This window comes from Temnothorax curvispinosus, unplaced genomic scaffold (genome assembly GCF_003070985.1).
Source record: "Temnothorax curvispinosus isolate PA1 unplaced genomic scaffold, ASM307098v1 QBEX01009885.1, whole genome shotgun sequence".
Lineage (NCBI taxonomy): Eukaryota > Metazoa > Arthropoda > Insecta > Hymenoptera > Formicidae > Temnothorax > Temnothorax curvispinosus.
The window spans coordinates 211,286-234,398 of record NW_020219665.1 but is presented as its reverse complement, the minus strand read 5'-3'; the positions used below and the strand labels follow the sequence as shown (position 1 = coordinate 234,398).

General features: G+C 35.0%; 1 protein-coding gene across 6 annotated transcripts in view; it reads right to left on the bottom strand.

The window, feature by feature from the left end:
• LOC112459527 (heterogeneous nuclear ribonucleoprotein 27C) overlaps positions 1 to 23,113 on the bottom strand; it is a 38,483-nt gene that overhangs the window by 4,835 nt on the left and 10,535 nt on the right. For 2 of the 6 annotated variants that reach the window (XM_025023695.1, XM_025023699.1), the window contains 2 exons: positions 21,800 to 21,955; positions 6,932 to 11,012 (listed from right to left, as the gene is read on the bottom strand). In XM_025023695.1, coding sequence (XP_024879463.1) covers positions 10,861 to 11,012; positions 21,800 to 21,955 — 308 coding nt within the window. In that variant the 3' untranslated portion in view covers positions 6,932 to 10,860. Of the gene's footprint in view, positions 1 to 1,842; positions 1,980 to 6,931; positions 11,013 to 14,930; positions 17,380 to 17,687; positions 21,956 to 23,113 lie in introns of those variants that run through there. The other 4 variants (XM_025023697.1, XM_025023696.1, XM_025023698.1 and 1 more) reach the window with 3 other exon arrangements.

Below are 23,113 nucleotides of genomic sequence, written 5' to 3'. Positions count from 1 at the left end.
CTCGGTTGTTATCTCGTAGCATTCGCAATTGAAAAGCGTTAAATGAATCTATCGTTTAACGGCTTATATACCTTTAACGTTTAATTACTTAAGACAATTATAGAAACATCGTCACAATTAGAGTAACACATGTATATCCATAAAAAAACGGGACACACCTTAAGACTTACTACAAAGATATTACGCTCTAAAGATTAAGCGATAAAATTTAATGTTAGCTTAATAATGAAAAATCGTACAGCTAACATATGTGACGGTGGCTTAGTTAATCTTACTGTATAAAACCGAGACACACTTACTTCTGACTAATTTAATTAATTAATCCTTACTCGGTAATCTTACTGCGCGCCATTCTCGATTGCTGGAGAAACGAGCTCAAAGTCACCGCTATAAAATTAACAAATTGCAATATATAATCGAAACTATGAAGATACAACCGGTACGTGTGTTACGCGCATGTGGGGAGATTCCGGCCGGAAGTTGCGCGCGTTTCCACTCTTGCAGCCATTCTCTCGCATTCTCTTGCGCTTTTCCGCCACTCTCGCACTCTTTCCCTTTCCCGTTTTACTCGCGCACTTATGAAAACCTGTTTCTCTCTCGGCCTGTTCGGACGACGTCGACGGGTTTCTTTTTTTTAGCGTCTATAAGGATGGTAATTCGTATGTTGGATCAAGGAGAACCGTTGGGGACCAGGGGCTGCGTCTCCGTTGGGAATGAAGGTCGGACTTCCGGTTTCGACGTTTTTGAATTTGGGGATCGGGAGGACGTCTGCGGGGAAAAAAAGGTAGGGAAGATCGTTAGAGCTCGTTTCATGTCTGAAAAACGCACTTTTCTCCCTCGAGTGCCACTCCTCTGGAGAAAAACTCTCGAGCGAGTTTCGTGCAACGGTCGAGGGATAGTACAAAATGAGACAGAAGAGGAATAAGAGGGAAAAGAATGGAGAAAGAAAGAGGTGGATAGAGGGTTCGAGCGTTTTCTTTTTCTCTTCGAGGATGGTCTTACTTCAAGTGGCTGAACGGTCTTATGAAGCTCCTAATTTAACCCTTTAACCGAGTTTTTCTTTTCGTAACATTAACGCTGTAATTATATATTCTATGTTCAATGCAGCCTAATAATCTAAGTCTTATCTAAAATTATTATTTACGTATGATAATATGTGATATACGAATTCAAAAACAACATCGTACATTATTATAACACACAAATCGTCTCTATATCAAATAACTTATAAATTAGAAATCGTATTATCTAAAAATTTGTCCTGAGTTTATTTAGTTGAAAATTATATATATATATATGTATATTTTCGTGCCATTTTTATATCGATGCACTTTTGGACGATTATTTCGTCATCTATATGTGTATATATATATATATATATATATATATATCTATCTATATCTACATACGTGCCATTATATCTATTGTATCATATTAATATGTGAAACTACGTTACGTATGTTGCGATCTTTAACGTATAAAAATTATACGCACATTAAAATTACGGACGCCGGAGAAATATTTTAACTGCCTGCCCGGTTAATGGGTTAAGTGTACTTAGAGATTAAGCTTCGATTTATGAACATGTCAACACTAATGATACAAATGTCTCAATTACGAAATCAGGAAACTAAAAAAAAAGAAACTAAAAAAAAGCTTTTAAGGTAAATCTGTATTTAATTTGGACGTATAGCTTCGCGAATTAAATTACCTTTAAGTAAATATACTGAAAGTGCTGACATGTTTAGTACCAGGCCAACTCGAAACTGAGACTTTCCCGTAACGCGAGAAAGAATTCGTTATTAAAAAAAAAAAGCAGTATCCAATGCAACAAAGCTCTGTTTTCAATATATACAAATTATTATGTAGAACGCCTCAGATTCGAGAGAACATGGCGGGATATGTACGTTGGGACGCGCATAAAACACTGCACTAATTAAAAGCTTGTTTCCACCGTTTCCGATATGTTTCTGAATTGCCTGCGACAATGGAAAATCCAAAGAATCCGATCAATATTTTTTAACAGTGGACCACCTCTGTAATTTCGTTCTCGTTAATGACAGCGGACACCGTGCATACGTAAAATTGTCGCAATATCGATTTCGTTAATTTCTTTCCCCATAAAGAGCACGCGTTAATTTGCACGCGTCAGAAATTCTCGTTCCACGTTTAAATATAATTATATTCACGATATATCACTTTTCCAATGAAATATTTTTCGCATGTCGACGCAGTCGTATATTTCGATTGTGCGCACATGATCGCGTATGCACGGTGGGAATCGCAATGCGTGAGGTAATTGCAAAACAGAAGTGGCAAAAAGAAAGTAGAAGGTCATCTGGAACGTATACCGGATGGACCGGTGTATCGATGGCGCTGATCCGAGGGATCGAGGGGAATCGATCGACGGACAGATGCGTCATCGCAATCAAAGTTTCTAAAAAGACACATGTATAATCTCTCTTCTCTCGCGCACTCGCATGCTCGCTGTCATTCACACCATGTATTATATATACAAATTATATATATATATATATTAAATTATATATATATAAATTGTTCTCTTTACAAGAAAATTCTTTAAAAAACGAGAGGTATTCAAACTGATCACTGGCACTCATATACAGCATCCTGCGATAATAACTCTATGCTAATGCGATCGTCACTATAGGAATAAAAATTTATGCTGTGCAGTGTTTTAAGTCTCTCAACCACATGAAATTATAGTTACACGCAACTATGTAAGGTGCGAACTAAATTAAGTGAAGGGATCGAGATTAGTTCGAGATTGACAAGATGGAAAAAAAATTTTTTTTTTTCATCAATATCATTTTCTATTTAATCATAATTTCTCATAATCTATACCAGTGTGTATTTTTACGAATAATGATCCATTTTTTCTCTATATTATATCATCATAGTAATCAGCATATCAACTTATCATCATTATATCATTATATATATGTGTTGTATATAGATTTATGTATATATATAATATTATATATATGTCTCATTATGATCGTTATTAATATTATTAATATATCTTAAGTATCAATTAATCAATTAATCCACTAGAAACACCGTTAAGCATATTAATATTAATATATATATATATTTTATATATATATGTGTATGTGTTCAATGAATAATAATAATAGCGGTAAGAATAATCATAGTAATAATAATAATAGTATAAGTAGTAATTGTAATAGTAATAATAGTGGTAGTAGTAATAGTAGTAATAGTACAGTAACTATCATAATAGTACTGTTATTTTATGTGTCGTCGAGAGTGGGGGGAGGGAGTAAGAGCGTATGGTGTATGACGTACTCGTATGGGCTAAATAACACGACAAAAGCAACGTGTGTACGCGTGTGTGCGTGTGTGTGTTTGCGTGTGTGTGCGTGTGTGTGCGTGTGTATGTATTCGAACATGCTTACCGACAAAAATTAAGTAGCAAAGCAAAATTATTCCCAAATGGTTACATACATCTCATTTGTTATTCGTACGTCCATGTAATCGATTGCACCAAGTACAAGAAATACATTTCGCAGAACAAATATATGGCTCTTGCGTTTGACGCAGTCAATTACATATATATGGATAAGTATTAAAATATATTAAACAATTCACGAGTAATTTATTTGTTCCTTAACGTTTTTTCGGCAAGCGCAAAATGTGTCGAAGGTAAAAAAGGAACAACGAGAAGAAATCAGCGGAACGAGTCGACGTCGATCCCTTCTATTTGGACCATCCTATCCTATCTTTACCGTTTTGCTACCACGTCGAATTGATTGATGTTTTTCCTTCGAAGACACGTCAAGGATCCTTCCGAAAAAAGAACGAACAGACACACGTTTTTCTAACACACATCTTTTTCCCGACTGCGGACAACTATATGTGTTCCTATCTTTGATTCATCCTCTTTCTACTGCCCGCCTATTTACCTTCAATCTTTCCGAATTTCCTACTCGATCATTCTACCTCTGAATCCCTGACCTATGCCAGTTATCTGTGGGATTCATTTTCAAAGTACCTGTTTCGTCCCAATTTCGACGTCCAACTTCTGAACATCCCTACTCATCGCTTCAAACTTCTGCTAACATCTGAGATTATCGGGGGTACGATTCACTTAATAAATCTGCTCCCGATACTTTTCTCATATATTCATATCTAGTTTCAGATTCATACTATACGTAACGTTACCGTTGTATCAATGTAACATCAGATATTCTATGAGTTTCAAATGGAACAATTTGCACTAGCCATTATAAAACCAGATTATCGCCGACATTTAACGTTCAGACATTCTCAAGGAATGAGGAACAAGGAATTGAACATAAAGAAAATTCATAGTTGCATCTTATTTCAAGACACAGTCTTGAAATACAATTTTTTCGATTTATTTTATTTTGAAAATTTTGTGTTTGAAGCAAGAAAGCACTTTTTGCTGGAAGCACATTGAAACGGTTAGCAACCACGCATTAGCTTGCAATAATTATTTAATAATTAATATTTCATCAATTATACGACTGAGCTAAAAAATCTATATTCATGCATTTTCGTCTTCTATAGGAAACACGAAAATAGTTTTAAAAATCGTTTTAAATAGGCTAAAGTTGATGAAAAAAATCCAGTTCCCATATATTTTTATTAAAAATCGTAATTACATATAAAAATATATTCCAATGCACATGGTTCTCAAAGCAGAAAAATGACATAAAAATATAGTTTATTAAAATTGTTATTTCGCGCTATATTGATTCAGTAGCAATATTAACAATCAAAAAATTCGTACTAATATATAAGAAATGATCATTCTGGCGTTAAACGGCTCTATGAGAAACAGTTTGGCGGTACGTTACGTACAGTCTGAATCTCAATTTATAATGCAGCTTAATTAAACTTCGGCACGTGCTTTCGTTAATCCCGAAGGAACGCCTCGACCGACTTCGGTCTCGTCACACCCACACCACCACGCGAACCACAACGCCAATCGCAGAGCTCCGCTATTCCGCGTGAAAACAAACGCAGAAATTCGCGTCACGTCAAATCAATCTGATACGTGTACCGAAAACGCCACTCGTGCCTCCCTCGTCATTTGTCGTTCGCCCACGCCAAATCTCCCGTGGTCTCTCCCCCACCTATCGTGTCGGAGATAACATCGCTAAAAATAGATAACGATCGTTAATTATTTTTTTTTAACTACTTTCGTAATTTTCACTCATCGATTCATTTCTGCCAGCTCCTCTGTTCTCTCGCTCTCTCCTTTTTTTTTTCATTTTCGCACGCAAGACACCAAGAACGTCCCGACGAGTTCTATTTTGACGATCGTTTCTTGTCGCATTTTGATAATTAACATTACGCACGTGCCCTACGAACCTACGAAACGCTCCGTCAACGATAAGGATATACGTCCGCGAAAAGAAAAACGGAGACACAAAGACACGAGATCGCAAGAGAAGTGCGATGACCGAGAGTCTCCTTCAAAGTTTGATTTGTGATCACGCGATTTCCTCCTCATTTCTCCCTCCCTTTCTCTCTTTTTTTCTTTTTGCATTACGATTTCGTTCGGGGATCGGAGGGTGGTCCCTTCCGACAAGCGGCAGATTCGAGGGGGGCTTCGATTTGGAAATATTGCGCCGGCACTTTTCATCACATCTTCGTTTTAATAAACACTAATGGTTTTTAGCTATGCGTTTTTTTCCTTTAATGCAATAATACTCCCTATAGTGCTATAGTGCAGCTTAATAAACTTTACTCTGTTTCGCGTGGTTTTTTTACTTAGTAAGATTTGGCAAATCTTAAACCCCTGATTTCGACACGCGACGGTCGCGCGCCAGCTTGTATCCCCGTACGATCTATGCTCCTGTATTACTAAAATGTATATCTGTGAACGTCTCTCTAAATATGTGTACGTATGTGTGTCTGCCATTTAGTTGTTAACGTCGGATATTTACGCCTACATGCTCACTCGTCGTCTCCTAATCGCTCATAATCGCGCAATCCTTTCGCTCGTTTTTCCCCTTTTCACATCCTCTCACACCGTCTTTCCCCCATTGAGGAATCGAATCTATATTCGTATTTCTTCCCAAAATCTCTCATACTCTTCCTATCTCCTGTAGTTTTATGTTTCTTCTACTTATTCTCATCATTTTCTTAAATAATATTGACATCACAAAGACCAAAAGCTTGCACAACAGACTTAACTTCAATTTTCAGGCAATAAAGTTGATAATATAAATGAATAAATTCCAATAAATTATTCGACCTACTAACAATAAATAACTTTTTTAATGAACTTTTATGAATATATCAAACCTGTTTAAAAAGCACGAATGTATTCGATTCCTCCTTTAATCCATTTATTATCAATCGCTCGATCACCTCTCCTATCAATTCATTATCATGCAATTTCGTCAATCACTCGATATTTCATTCTCTCGCATCGTGCGCACGTCCATTCGCTTCAGTCACTTCGTACGTTTTGTCCTGCCTGTGATTTATCATATCCCATTTTTACTTTCTCCCATCGTCTTGCTTTCTAACAAAAGAATTAAATTACAACGACTTATATAATCAACGACTTAGATACGCTTTCCTTTTTCCTTTTACTTAAGAATTACGGAATAATTATGATTCTCACGAGAACACAATAGTTGGCATTTGTTGGTTTCATTAAAAATATTTCATTTTTCCTATTTTAATACTTGTCTACAACGGCCTTATTTCGAGAGTTACGAGTTTAATTAATTAATTAGACAATAATCGATACCTTAATTATTGATCCTATGCACCGTACCCTCCTTCGTCCCCGCCCGTTCGGAAAGAAGCGGGGCGTCTCGGGTGTCTCTATATATATAATATGTGTTTATGATAATTAAAACGAGTCAAGTGAGTTTCATTAATTACTTTTTTTCCTTTCCTGCGTTAAGGTACTCTGAGATAATTGTTAATTTATAATACATTTGTACACAACTTATCTCTTAATCAATAATTATATCGATTTACCGCTACGACGTCTTGCCCAAGAGTTTTTCCACATTCATTCATTTTCCACATTCATTTTTGCCGACGCCGTCGCACCCTCCGAAAAAGGTGCACACGCCGACCGTATATCGTCGCGATTTTAAGACACCGCGTTTAAAAAAAGTCCGCTTTATCATGTCATCGAAGCACGAAGTAAAACATTCGTACCGATAGTATAGTAAAAGAGAACGAAAATAAGCCGTCGACTTTGTTTCGCGCGTTGTTAGAGCAATTCATTTTTAGAGCTTACCTCGATATATAACTGCGAATCTTAATCTTTGTTTGTTCAGACCTTTTTTAATAAATGTTAAATGTTTTAGAATCGTTCGCGACGTGATGGGATATCGAGAACCGCGCTCGAGATGGAACGAAAGCGAGTTAATAAAAAAAAAAAAATTGCTGATTCCGGGCAAACGGAAATTTTCTTCGCATTTGTCTTCCCTCCGTAAACTACCTCGCGTTAAAAGAAAAGGAGATCTGTAGTGTGGAGCACTTTCGGTGTGTACTTTCTATCCTTGTATTATTTAATGCAATTTCGGCCTTACCCAGCTAAACCTTATGATTTTTCGTAACAGCTATCATCCTTAGGCGGAGGTAACGAGTTTATTAAACAACTTTTATTTCTTTTTTGTCCATTTATCGAGTAAACTAGACCGTAAGACGTTAGAGATAGCCCATTAACTATTAGTAACAATAAACGCAAACAGTCAGTTTGACCTTACAGCCAGCCTTTCCTAATTAACTCTACTCCGAGGATGTGATTTAATTAATTCCCATTGCAGTCTTTTCCAGGTTCGTCTTAAATATGTCCCTATTTATCTAGCTAACCGAGTCCAGGTTTTCTTTTTTGCCGCGCCCGTTTCGTCTCACATGCACACCGGCACACCCACGCAGCATTCGGCCGCACAGGATTCTTACAGGACCACCAATTAAAACCTCTCACTCTCATCGTCGATTTTTTAATTAACGTTAAACATGCGCTCGCCTTACTAATCTAAGCTACGCTCTTTCTCACACGCGCCTTATTACTCCGTAGCCTCGAGAAGCTGTCGATATAGTACTTTATCAAGAAAATAGTAAAGCCATGGCTGATGACAATTAATTAATTAATTAATTAATTACAAATAGAAATTAATAACAACAGTAGTTTTCGCCTCTATTTATCTCTCCCCCTCTCTCTCTCTCTCTCTCTCTCTCTCTCTCTCACTTCCCCGATCTTTCGTTTTAAGTGATACTAACGCGTTAATAGTTAATAGTTAATTAGTGATAATTGTAGCAGTACTTTGACACTTCTTTTATCTTTTAATAAGGTTTTGTTTTTCCGCTTTTATCCTAAGCCTAAGTGTCACGGCAATATTTCCAAATCGGGCTGAAGCGCGCGAGTATCGCGGCGTGCACGACGCGGCCTCGTGAGGAGAAACAGCAGACGCGCGATTTTGTATTATTTTCCCTCTTTTCTTTTTTATTCAGCTCGATAAAATACGCTAACTACTTACTCGTTTGTATCGTATTATGCTTCGCGACGACCCTTCTCTCCGGCTGTCCCTGTCCGCGAAGGGACTGTCAGACACGAAAAGGGCCGTCGCTGTCGTGTCTCTACGGAGGGCAGTGGTCGGTTGAACGTATTTCGCTCGGCGAAATAATGTGTTGGACGAAAATAATTGTAGCGTACGCCGCGCCGACGAGACGCGAAAGTTGAAAGCGATAGTACCGGCCTAAACAAGGCAATCTAGAGTCCGTTCTGACAAAACCCCGAAATTCCGAAATGAGCGAAACGCGAATTCAATCTCGATTCAATAATTGCCGCGTCGTAGTCGATAATTGAATCCCTGCAGGATTGGAAATGCAAACCGTTTTGACATCAACCCAAACTATTCTCTTGATTAATAAATTTTTCGAGCAGTTTCCCTGGCGAGCAAAATTTGAGCCAATAAAGGAATAAAAGCGAAAAAAATTATTCGAATCTGTAACCCGCGCGCAGATCAATCGGATTAAACGCAACATTGCGATAATTTTCCAATAGAGTTAATAATCTCCATTTTCCCACAATTCCCACAATGATCAGGTAAATTGCCGCAATTTTTCAACGTTTATGTAATTACTGCTATTTTCGTCATTAAAAGTGATGTCGCAATTTCGAAATTACTCTTATTCGCGACTCCGATTTTGCGATCCCATTCGCCAGAGATGCCGAGTCAAATCGTAACGAGCGGAAAAGAATTAGGTTAAAAGATAACGTATTAAAAAATATCCCCGAAACGTTCCAACCACCAACCCGTCCTATAGATTTGTCTATCAATATTAACACAATGACATCCATTGTGTTTTGCTACATCTCTGGCTGTTCTCCTACACTTACGCACACAAGTACAATGTGGCGTAGATGAAACATCAAACATTAAATATTACTCGTTAAAATATAAACAGTTATCTAGTTAGTATATGCGCATACAGACTCGTAAATACTATACTCGGTGTACCTCGGCTGTATATCCGCCGTTGTTTCCTTAGTAAATGATGTAAACGACGGGGCGAGCGCGGGTCCCTACCGACATAAAGGGGTAAAACGCGATACTCTATAGTTGACAAAGTTCCCCAAGCGCTCGTTTGTATATAAATCTCTCTCGTGTATGCGCTACTTTGAAAGCGTCTACGATGTGTTTGTGTGTTTATTCGATTTCTTGTGTGTCACATTTGCGTCGCGTCTGAATCACAAGCATTAGAGAATCGTTAAATGCAAAAGGTTCGACATATTAGCGAGCTAGGGTTGAGTTGGTCGGCAACTGTATAAACTTTGCGGTCGAAAAATTAATAAATGATCAAATGCGTTTAAAAAAAAAAGTAAGTCAATTTATTCATAAATAAATATAACGAGCAGACGCTTAGATGAAAAATTACATGATATCTCACTGATACAGCTCATTGATTTCAAAATCAATGCAGGTAAGGCCAGTACGATATGTTCGCGGGCGATTCTTTCGTTCAAACAATTAAGGGGATCCTGGACAGGGGACAATTACCGACAATTACAGTCAAAGCTCGTTCTTTGAAACGGCTTTATAGATCGCAAAATCCTTTTACAGGAGTAAAGTATAGGTACTAATGAAGAGTGGGATTATAAAAAATTAGTAATAATTGAAAAAAAATATAAAAATGCTGTCACCTCATAACCTTATTTTCTAATGTAAACAGTTGTATAAGTTATATGTATACGAAATGAAATGTTCCCACTCTTCAGAATACGTGCACAAACAATAACGTACCTTTGAAATTGAGATTGAAAGCCTGAAAAAAAAATTAGAGCTTCGAAGAAATCGTGCATATTTTCCTCAAAAATATACACGCAGGCTAGTAAGCCAAGTAAGCAGAGATGGCGCAGCAATCGAACAAAGACAAATGTCATTTCGTTAGACAAAGACAGATATAGAAAAAACAAAATTAGAAATGTTGACATTATCGACACCGAGAAAGTTTGGCCGTCAGTCCAACATCCCCTTAAATTCACGAACGTTTTGGTGTTGAAAATGTCAAAAGAGTTAAAAACTGACGCTCTGAACGTTCCGGAAATTTAATTATTTTAACAAAAGAATCGTTTATACATATAGCCCCACAAACATTTGTACTCTTAAGATCTATCCAGACAAACTTGCACAAGTGCATAAGCATATGCATAAGACAATGAATTGGTCCAATTAATTTTACTTATGCTTATGTTTATACGCTATGTGCAAGTTTGCCTGCCTGAACCCTTAGCCTTACTTACAATTACATGAGAGCACAAAGGTCCAATTATTTTCATTCCGTTCGAAATTTCTTCCGTTCGAAACTTTATTATCGTCCAAAACTCTTTGTCATCTCGTCGGTCACAACTTCGTTACGTGTCGTTACATGACTTTGTCCAAAAGACCGTGACAACTGCATTAACTGGTCAACGCGATTCTCGAACAAATTCGGCCAGACACATGTACGTTGCCATTGTGCACCTATATAATTAAATAAAACAGAAAAAAAAAGAAATTTTGAAAAATATAAAAAAAAATTTCCTAAAATAAAGATATAACAGTATTTGCTTTATAAACCGCCGCTGTTAAGATTTATATAGGTTGCCAAACCACCGTACGATGATAGGGGATGCACTCCTATTCACACGAATGATCAATGATCGCGATTGGTCATTTAATTAGCCATTAGTAGTAATTCCTTAATTAAGTTCCCATAACGATCTAGTTACTGATTGAACGTACCATCTAATATTAACCATGACGTTTTATTATGAGAAAGATAAACTATTGATTCACAGGTTTCACGTTATCCTCTCCCTTATCAAGCCGCGAAATGCATTTATTATCTCGTCGCGCACTCTTCGACGTACTTATACGTCATAGAATGAAATTTACAAGTATCGTATCTCTATCGAGTATAAGTTTGTATAGTAACCAAAGTCTAATTAAATATAAAAAAATCCAACAATTATTACAAAAACCCTCGCCGCGCAGTCAGTTCTTTTCGTCAGTTAGTTAAGTTTACGAATTACAACTAGTTTTATGCTTTACATCGATCTATTGGCAATGTTTACATAAGCATACATGTGCCAGGCATTAATTACTTATTTCATCCAAACGGAATCGAATATTGTGTTTACACGTGATACTCCCACTCGGCCCCTGTGATATCTCTAAGAGTTACCGTTAATTAACTAGTACTTAAACAAGAAAGTGTTTCTTTTCGGGTCCCAAGTGACTTAGAGACTGGCTTACTTAAGGAGAACGGATTAACTGTGTGTCACTAAGACTTCCCGACTGGTTTCTTTTTTAAAAGGAGTTTTACTTTCGAGTTTCGCTTAAAATACACCCTGACAGATCGATTGGGATATAACCGAGCCCCTCTCGGGATCGGTTTACGTGACGCGGCCGCAAATGTGACGTGCCAAGTAATACCAAAGAGATGCCAAAACAAATGATGTCCTTGCGACAGGGCAATGGCAATCCCCGATTGTTCCTTCCAAGTTTTTTTTTTCCATTTGTCACCGTTCACTCTGCTATCCCGAACCTCAGTAGTCTCAGTTGCAAGAAATATCTTGAACGCGGATCTGCAGAAACGGATTGCCAAAAATTGGCGCAGCCCAGAAAAATTGCGCAATGAAATAACTGCATCGATGCTGAACTGAATTATAGCAACCGTTTGCCAAAGATTGATGAAGGTAACTGTAAAAATGACCTAATTCCATAGACTGAAATTGCTGTGGATAACCCTGTAGAAAAGACGTACGAAAGATAAGATCCAACTTCCCTAAAAAGAAAAAAATTGATGATTCTTACGAATATTCCTCCGCACTTTATCCTACGCATATTCACCAAAGTACTCGAGATGAACATCGTCTATTTTGTATTTTCACGATTAAACAAGAATAACTGCCTACGATTAAGCAAGTTAAAAGCTTCAGTCTCGATTTGTGCAATGCTATGTCGATCCGAGTCGATCGAATAACAATCGTCGAATAGAATCTAAGCCTTATTTCTACAACGGTTGACGAAAAATATCCTTGCAACTAACATTACTCCGTCAACAGCGTCGATAACGCGCCTATTTTCCACAAAAAGGAAAAAAAAGGTAGTGTTATGTATCTGGTGTAGTTGTTGTATTTATCTAGTATAGATTTTATATATGTATTATATATATATATATATATGTACGCACGTGTGTGTTGTGTGAGGGAGCATATATTTACGTACGTGTCGAACATACGCGTGCACGAATGACCGTGCATACAATGTACATACCTTTAAAAAAATACTTATGACCCCTGTACGATATACGCATATATTTTTAAAGGTATACATTTATACGAGCAGACATACGAGTGCGTGTACATACACATATGTCGTAATGAATATATATATATAGATACATGATAGAAGTAGCGTGTAAACAGTGTTCTTTCAACATATGCTTTATGTTGGTTATTCATCAATCATTAATCATTAATGTAGGAGCTACAAAAGAAATTATGCTCTCAAATATCGTTCACTTGCCTTTTTAAACTTAACTCTCTCTCGCTCTCTCTCTCTCACTCTCTTTCTCTCTCTCTCTCTCTCTTTCTCTCTCTCTCTCTCTCTCTCTTTCTCACATTTCCCTGTCTCTCTCCAAAAGAAAACCTCCTACACCCTTCCTTCCTCTCTGTTTTTCAATTCTATATCGTATCTTTTGGCGTTTTTTTGCGTGAAAGAATTCAAATAGAGATCATGCGCCTCGGCCTGGAACGTACACCTCTGTGCTGTCCAAAAGATGTCCGACTTCAAATCTCATGATTGCTTATTTTTCATTTTTATCTCCCGTTTTTCTATTTCACCATTTTTATCTACAGAGTTGTTATAATTTCACTGACTTTCTTGTAAAGATGTAAACTTTATTTAATATATAATTATTTAATATAATATATTTATTTAATGTGTAATCAACCTTCAGAATACTTAAATATTTTTCACTCAACAATTCTTGTTAAAAAATAAATAAATAAATAAAGATGCGTCAACTTTATCTGTTGTTTACAAAACTTCTTTAGTCATAAAAAACATAAACAAAATGAATTATTATTTAAAATTTATTTTCTTTTTTAATAAATATCTTTTTAGTTTTTAATAAATTTTGTTTTAATAACTGTCAAGAATAAATTTTGCGTACATATTTTTTTATAAATAATAATTATACCTAAAGCTCAAGATGTGTGTTTGATGACTTTCGATATAATTTACTCTCATTAATTTTTTTATATTGTATCATCACAGCTAATAATGTTCAAAGGCTCATAAATCGCATGTCATAAATATAGAAAGTAATTCACCCGGGCTTATCTGTCTCTTATCTTACAATAATTGTTCAATGTGAGAATCAATAGTGTCAAATCTGCATCTATCATCTATTGATGGTGAGAAATGGTTATCAGTAGAAGAGATAGTTCATTGAACATTAATTGTAAGATAAAAATTTAACGGTAATCTATCTGCAACGTAATAGACCGATTAAAAATTATTCGATGTTGTAAACAGAGTAAACTGACAGATAAAATTAAATGAAACGTTTCGTTGAGGTACGTTCGTCGCAGGCATAGACCTTTCATGCGCAAAATATTTTTAGAAGCTTACAGCTTCCACTGCGGAATTCCTTTTGTTGTAACGGATATTCTAGATTGGATCAAACACAATTGAATAGAATATTTCGTCGTGACATCATCAAAGCGGAAAGTCGAAAAGTCGAACATCCTCTTTCAGCACAGGGAGTCATTAAATTCGGGGCACTGGGAGTAAGACGGATGGAAAGCGCGCGAGCGTAAAGATCATTTAACAAATATATTCTTATTATTGAGACGGGCATTACGGCGTCCGCCACGTTTTTATTTATTTTTTTTTATTTTTCAGAAAATCGCATATCGCATATGCAAATAGCCAAATGCGCATGCAGCACACTTGTGTGATACTACTAAACTTACTACCATAGATTTATCTCATTTATTCTCTATTTTATTCTATTCACGATTAGCTCGTAAGGGGATACGACCTTACCAATACAATGCTAAAAGTTTACAAGTATACAGGTCATGTTATTACAGTTAATAATTTCATTTATTATCGTTACAATCATTACCAACTTTACGTCTATTACCTTATTACTTCACACTAAAATATGATAAAAGTAGATCAATCGATTCTCTCATCGTACCGTGTGCGAGATATTATTTTAAAGCATCCCAACGACTGTAGGAATTCCATTCTACTAAAATCGAAATAACCATTCGACCGTTCTCGAGCGAAATAAATAGCGGCATAATATATTCCCCCCCCCCTTCTTGCGTCAAAAAAAATTAAAAACACCCTCTCTTTGTATATATCATTTTATCTCGTTTCTTTTTTTTTTGTATTAGTGGCTCTCAAAGCAATCTAATAAGATCTGAGAATCATTAAGTCTCTCGATCACGTGCCTCAAGATTCGATGATCAAAATAATTATACGTTTTATAGGACTTTATTTATTCGTTTCATCTCCTAGCTAACTTGCCCAATTCGCTAATGCACTCGTGGTTTTTTTTGTTTGTTAAAAATCGCTGATCACTCTCCCGATACACTCATTACTTCTCAGTACTGTGTATTTTCGGATCATTGGATTGTGTGCGTGTGTGTGTAAGAATCGTGGATAGAGTATAGACTGTCTTGCGTGTGATTTATCCCGCTAAGGCGGCCTCTCAATTCCTCCTTCTCTCATCTTTTCTCCTCTCGTAACGATTGAAATATCAGCCCGCTGCACAAACCTTAACATAAACATATTTTAGAATTTTCCCTTATATAAAACTCACTTGTTTAAATCTCTACATTGTTTTTCGCATTACTATATACGTTTAAGACAATAATTACCTTGTCCTATCAGACTCGCAGGAGAGAAAATCACCTTGTAATTATAATTTAATGCCTTAACTGCTTCTATGTAAACGTAATTTAGAATATATCTCGTGTGTGTATAACACATTTGTCTCTTATATTAATCAGCTTTGTCTCATTTGAAATTATTATTATTTTTTTTTACTGCCTTATACTCGCGCCCGCACGTGCGAGCGATTATCACACTACCTGAGTACAATATATACCGGCGGCCTCTTCTTTATTATCTGACCTCACGCATTGTCTTAATACAGCTAAAGAAAAAGCAGGCTAATAATAAGGTTTTGGTCTTGTCGAGATTTCCGAGGGGAATCGTACGTCGATATTTGTTTTCGGTTCTTCGCGAAAATTACGTTGTGTCGATATTCAATTATCCGAAACGAAGCAAGATCGATTTGACAAAGAGTAGACTCAGGCAGTGACGAAACGATACCTTATCGCCGAAAATGTGTCCTTCTTCTCTCGATTAATTTGACGCGTTATCGCGGCTGCACTATAATGTTCGTTTCTCGACCAGATCTCACGGTTTATCGGCAGATAAATGCCCACCCTGTCTAATATCGGTCTTACCTATCTGCTATTGAACGACGCGATTCCGTTGGAGAGATTATGGTGCACTATGGTAATAATAAAAATAATAATAAAGAAGAGGAACTGCGCGATGTTCGCAATTTTAAAGATTAACAATCGCTTTGATGAAAATGCAACAGCCAATGATTACACATTGCGGTACCAAACTAAGACACATATATTATAATAATTAAAAACGGCAGGAGAAACTCATGTATATCAATAGAAAGTGTTTTTTCCACGATGGAGTTACGATACGAGTAATAAGTAGTTAAGTGTAATATTTAATTATACGACCAGTCTTTAGTGTGCGGGACGATAAAACGTGCGCTTAACGTTAAAAACAGACATTTCGCGACGTCCCCGGAATTATTTATACATTTAAGGACATTTCTTTAAATATCGAAATACTTAACTTGCTTGGCAAAAAAAATCTAACTCGCATGCTACGCATTCGCTTGTAGGATGAACAAAGATGAATCCACATATTATCTAATTAAGTTAATAGAGAAAAAACCAACGACTTAACTTAGTGGCTGTAATATTTATAGTTTCCTTCTTTATATATGCTGTGTTTCGCTCCGACTGTACGTTGAAAAAATAGTTTAACACGAAATCGTCTAAATGCATGAAAAACGGAGAGAGGCATTTACAGATACATGTGTGTGTTTGTGTGTATGTGTATGTGTGCGTGTACGTTGTGTGTGTGTGTGTGTGTGTGAAAAAATAATAAAATTTCTCATTTTTTATTTAAGAAATGAAATAAGAGATTACAATTACGGATACGTTCTTTACAATTATGGAAAGTCATCATAATTTATAAATTGCGAAAACTGGCACGATGATTAGTTTAGCATTAATAAAAAAAAAACAAGTAAAACTGCTGAAATTTGCAGCTCTTTTGCAAGCATACGTAACACCGCAAAGAAATAAAAACAAATTAATTGAAATCTAAAAAAGTTCTAACAGTCAAACTTCTTATAAGCAGTAAAACGAATTTTTTATAAGCAACCCAAATAGATAATATTTTTAATCCAACAGTAATAATTTTACCAAAAAAATTGTTTCATTTTTAAGAAAAATGTTTTAAAAATATATACAATACTCAATTCGCTCTCCCCGTTTCTCAAAGTCATGATTGTCATATAGAATAAGAAACCTAATGATCTGTAGCAGATGTCGAATACAAAGATATCTTTTAAACGTGTTTAATGTCCCATATAGAACAGAAATGAGGGATGCCTCGATCTACTTAAATAAAGATGACGGATTGTCGAAAGTATCGCAATAAAGGCGTTTCAATACTGAACCTAGGGTTTCCTTACAGGATACTCGGCATGTAAAGTGCCTTCCTTTAAGGTGCCAATTCATGAGCCGCTGAAAATGAGCGTCAACAAGGTGAACGTAGTGGTTTCGCTTTGACGCTAGCGTCAAAGAAATGAAGTTGAATTTGTTTAATATTCAGCGTCGTCGCTGAATCGTCGTTAATCGTCCCAGTACAATTAAACATAGACTTCGAAATACGTAAAATATTAATTATTTTTAAGTAATATCTTCAAGTAATAATATATTTTATGGATACATATATAAATAAAAGATATTATTTCTGAAGATTTTTACTTGCTAAAAATGAGCGTCGAGCGTTAACGTGAAAAGGCACCTTTAAAAACGAAATAAATACGAGCGATTCAGAGCAGTAAGAGTAGATAAACATAAGACAGGGAGGAAAAAAAGAGCTCAAAGAAACAATAATAAAAAAAAAAGAACAACAACAACCCTGAGAGCAAGCCGCACAGTTCGCGAAAACCGCGAATGAGGCAGGTAGTAACAACGGCTAAAATCAAAGTATATCTTCCCTATATGCTATCTGTTACATTAATTAGATGCGTCATTTCTGTATTTAAAAATACTAATAATATTGCGTTGAATATAAATATATTATCTGTTATAATTAGTAATCGTCAATTATATTCGAATAGTCCCGCTCTAAAGCCTCCTTCGTCCTGCCTTCGTTTTGTGTGTTTTTTAAATTTCATTTGCGCCACCGCTTCCGCTTCCTTCTCCCAACTATATTACCGTCTCATAATCTAAAATATTTTGTATGTACATATAGTTGTAGCCATTAACTCTTTGTAATCCTTTCTTTTTTTTCCCTCCCCCGTCTCCGCGCTAATATTTAAATTTACTTTTATCCGTCTGAGACTCGTTAATATAATAAATTAATTAGCTCGTTTATACCAATCCTCATACCAAACGCATCGATTATACTTAAGTGTCCTGTACAAATCAAATGTAATAATCGCATTTCCTTAACACCTCGCATACACTTAAGACTTTAAAATTCACGCTTTAACTTTAGTTAAAAATCGATAATAGTAAGGAATACAATATTAGTTGTAATAATTATAATTGATACACTATAAAGGTTCTTATTCCGCATCGTTATTTATCGGTATTTATTCTCTATAAAATAAATTGTAAAAAACAGCCGTAGATAAAACACGTCGCTTATTTGCCGCTCCCTCCTTTGCAAGTTAGGTATTAAATAACGCGTTATTTATTTAGAACAACCATAGTGTTTTTTCATCACGTTTTCATTTATATATTTTTCCCTTACGAATTTATCGCTTGAATGTTCGATAATATGTTAACTATTTAACCCTTTAGTTTGCAAACGCTGTAAATATATTTTTTTTCCGGGATTAAAAACTAAAATTGAAAATTAGGATTTGCTTTTATAGAAGTTCTCAATCCAAATTGAGTAGAGGCAAATAAAAGTTTAAGTAAATCAACATCGAAACTCTGTCTTCTTACTAAAATTTGACATCGTTACATTGTATATATGTATTGAAATTTTATTTACAATATAGGACTTAAAATATAATGAATTTATATAAATATAATGCATTTTAATTTTATTTATTAAAAATTTTAGAACAGCCGCAGCGCTAAAAGGTTAATTAGTTTGCTTATTTTGCGCGTTTAGAGGTAAAAGTATGTGTGTGTCTGTGTGTGAATACGTATTCATGAGTGTATATCGTTTATCTGTTTCCTTTGTATTATCATAATAATTAGGGTGTAAAATTGGTTGTTTGATTGAGCTCTCTAGTTCGCACTTTTGTTTCGTTATGTGTTTAGTTAATTGTGTTATTGCGTTGATCCCAAAAGTTCACACGAGTCGCGTTTGTTAACATTGCACTCGTTTTTTTTTCTTCATCCGATTGGCGTGTACAACACCGGCTTTTTCTCTGCGATACATTTCGTCGCAGACGAAAAAGAGAAGTTACCATTATAAGATTTCTAACAAAATGCAAAGTGGTTTCTAAATTCGAAATCGATACGTCGATCGATATACCCCGGTAATAAATACAGTCGTAAAAAAAAAGATTGGCTTATTCTACAGCTTTGAATGCAACGCGATTCAACACTTTATTGTCAGGATGCGTAACAAGCACTAATGACATGAAACAGCGAAATGAATAACGGAAAGAATGCGAAGAAAAATTAAATTAGCAGTCGATCGTTTTGCACTTAAGATACAATGAAGCCTTACACTGTCGTTCGATGGACAAGGAAAAAAAAATTATGGGCAATAGTAAAATTACGTTATATGAGATCACATTTATAACGCTTAACGAAATTGCTGGATTCTGTAACCGTAATCTATTTAATTACACCTTTACGTGTGGTATATAAGGTCTATCTTGGTGAATTATACATTAGCATAATACTCGCCATTCTCATCGATAAAGTAAGACACAACGCGACCCGCTCGGTAATTAAACATGAGCATTTGGAGAGCACTCTTCCGAAATATTCCTCGTTTAGATCTATGGTAAATCCTACAGAGTAAATACAATTAAGTCATATATTTAATCAGGTAAACTTTTCAGGTCGATATCCCCCACCGAGACATATCCACACGATTACAATATACCCCTCCCTCCACCTTATCTATCAATGATCTCGTTCTACTGATCTAAAATTTAAACACTTATAAGCATCATCGCATATTTCATAATTATCGTCGACAGTAATGATAGTGTAATAGTAATAGTGCAGTTGTAGTACTTGCAGTAGTAGCAATATAGCAAGAGTAAACAGTGATAAGTATTAATAGTAATAATAGTTGTATACAATAGTAATAATAATATAGAATTAATAGTAACAATAATAATCGTAGCCTTAAACGTGCCTAATAGTATTATAAATCGGAGGTAAAAAATAAACCAGTTTCCACGTGCATTACAGTATGGTCGAACAGAAGCCAGTCCGACGGCCACACACTAAGTTCTTATAATACAATTTGTAAAAATATTTATGATTGTTTGTCGGGTTTTCTTTTCTCCTTGTCCCCTCCCATTTCGCGCGTTGATATCATTTCCAAATCGTTGGAAGAATAGGAAAGCAGCTTGCTAAACTAATTTAAGGAATCAGTATTCAAAGTATCAGTAAACAAGAAAAAAGAGAAAAAAGGAACTGAGGAAAATACGTATTTAAGATATTACTAGTGATATGACATGAAAGTAAAAAAAAGGACGCCTACAGAAATCGCATCCTGCTGCTGTGTGTCAAAGATTTATATAGATATACATACACCATATTAAAATGTTCTATATATTTTACACTATTCTCTGTAGTCAGCCTGTGTGATCGTCTTACTTAATTATCTCGTCAATTATCTCGTTATATCATTTTTCTTTTTTTCTTCAATTATCCGGTAATAACAACTATTTAATAAATACAAGATCGTGGAGGGACGAGTGTCTCGAATGTGCAAGTCATTCGCGCTGACTTTCCATCAGAGACCATAGTTTAAATATTTCTTTTCGTTTATTCTTATCATCTGTGTTACATATACCGTGTCTGCTAACGATTAGGAAGTGAACAAGCATCTAATTTTGTGCTTGCCTTGAGAAGAATTTCTTCTCGAACGAAAACTTATTCACCTCCATAATAAATGCCATTAACGATTAAATGATTAGCATTCCTGATTCTTTACGCTCGCTTTTACTTTGTTTACACACTTTAGAATCTTTTTTTAGCACATTATTTGTATTTTTACAATTTAATATCGCGCTTCCTTTCGTCTATTTCCCAGTGCCATACAAACTTCACTTGCATCATGGGTATGTACCCTAACACTGTCGATTTGTTTATTTTACTTAACAATGAATATTTAATTTATATTCTTTATCCAGAAAGATCGTGAGCCGTTCTCACGAGCGATCAATGAAGAAATCAATATCTGAAAAAAGCCTTAAACTCCTTCTTTGATACTTCCGTTGGCCAAGTTTACAAGATGTGTTTCGATATTATCAAAAAAAAGGTATCCGTTAATTCGACCGCTCGCGAACGACATGCTGGCATGAACAAGAGACACTTTGCTTTTTGTCGTCGATTTTGTTTGCAGATCTTAGCGACTTTTTTATCGAGTATTTTATTGTACAACTAATCATAACTCTAATTGGCTGGTTTCTACAAAAATACATAGTGCCAAATTTCTCTAAATGACAGGTATCTTCCTCTAAATGGCATTTCTAATGCTTAAGAAACGTGAATCGACAGAAGAATGTCTCATGTCATGGCGCAGATTTCACGATCAACATACAGTTTGCGTTTATCTTGAATATGAAGAAATAACCCACGAGCAAGGCCAAGCCATTCAGCGCATCTCTCCAACTCGAGTTAATTAAAATGGTCATGAGGTGGGCCACTCTTTGAAATCAAAGCCTTGCTGGCCGGGTTTAGGAGCGCTGGCGGCATACCCACCTTGACTATTTTCTCCTCCTTGATACGAACGCTGAGGATAAGAAGTATCAGGGTAATTACTGTATGCAGAGTACCCAGTGTAATCTGGAGTCTTGGTCGAACTGCTGCTGGATCCCGGCGCACCAGAACCGGTATTTTGCCGCGAATACATGTCACCTGCAACATTTGTATACAACACTAAGTCATCGTGCTTATCTCGTTCTAATAAGTTGTAAAAAAAATGTAAAGAAAGTGAAGTTAAACATCATGGTGCTTAAAAAATTATTATTAAATCTAATTATTTACGGTGTACACAATTTACATGGTACACTACCTTATGCTACTATCTAAACATCGTAATATTCAAAAATCAAAAGAATAAATAATAGATAAAATTAACATACAGAAATATACAACTATTACTTTTATATATGAAATAATATTATTGAAGAATATATATATACATAAGGTTTTTTCTGTTTATTTTCTGTCTGCGTTTATTAAATTTATTTTTTTGCATCTTTCAATATTGAGAAATAAAGATAAATAATCAAACATCTTTGCTACATGACAAAGATAAATTTTTGAAACAACTTTTCAGAGACAACAAAATAACATATTTTATTCCGCTTATGTAACAAATTGCAAAAAGCATCATAATAGTAATAGTTTTCTGTTTATGAAAGTCTTAATCATTCTTTTCAATTATTAAGTTTCTTTTAAAAAGATTATATTTAATCACATATAATGTATAACATATATACATATATGTATATATATATATGTATACATATGTATGATATAAGTATATATTAAAAAGATATAGTTTATATATAATTATAAATATACATGAATTTTTTGAAATAAAACTTAATAATAAAAAAATTTATAAGAATTTATATTATTTACTCTTATATCCTTATAACACTGCAAATAATTTTACTCTGCAAACATCTGCGCATAAAAAAATCTCGCACCTAGTATCTAAAGTCTTATAAAATTAAATCATATACAGCTATTACATGAACTTTAAATCAGCTATTACAACATCAAGATAATGAGATCAGTATTCATATATTAATTTATATATGCGATTAATTTACTTTTCAATATCAATCTTTACATGAGAAATGTAGAGCCACGCAATAATAAATTATAATTATATCAGAAATTTTCTAAGCAACTTATAAAATATCTAAATCTTGTTAAAAATATTTTAAAGTAATAAATAATATACACTCGAGATATATAACTGCTTTAATCATGCATTTAATATCAAATAACTATTTATTTAGTATCAAATAACTATTTAGTATCAATAACTATTTAGTATCA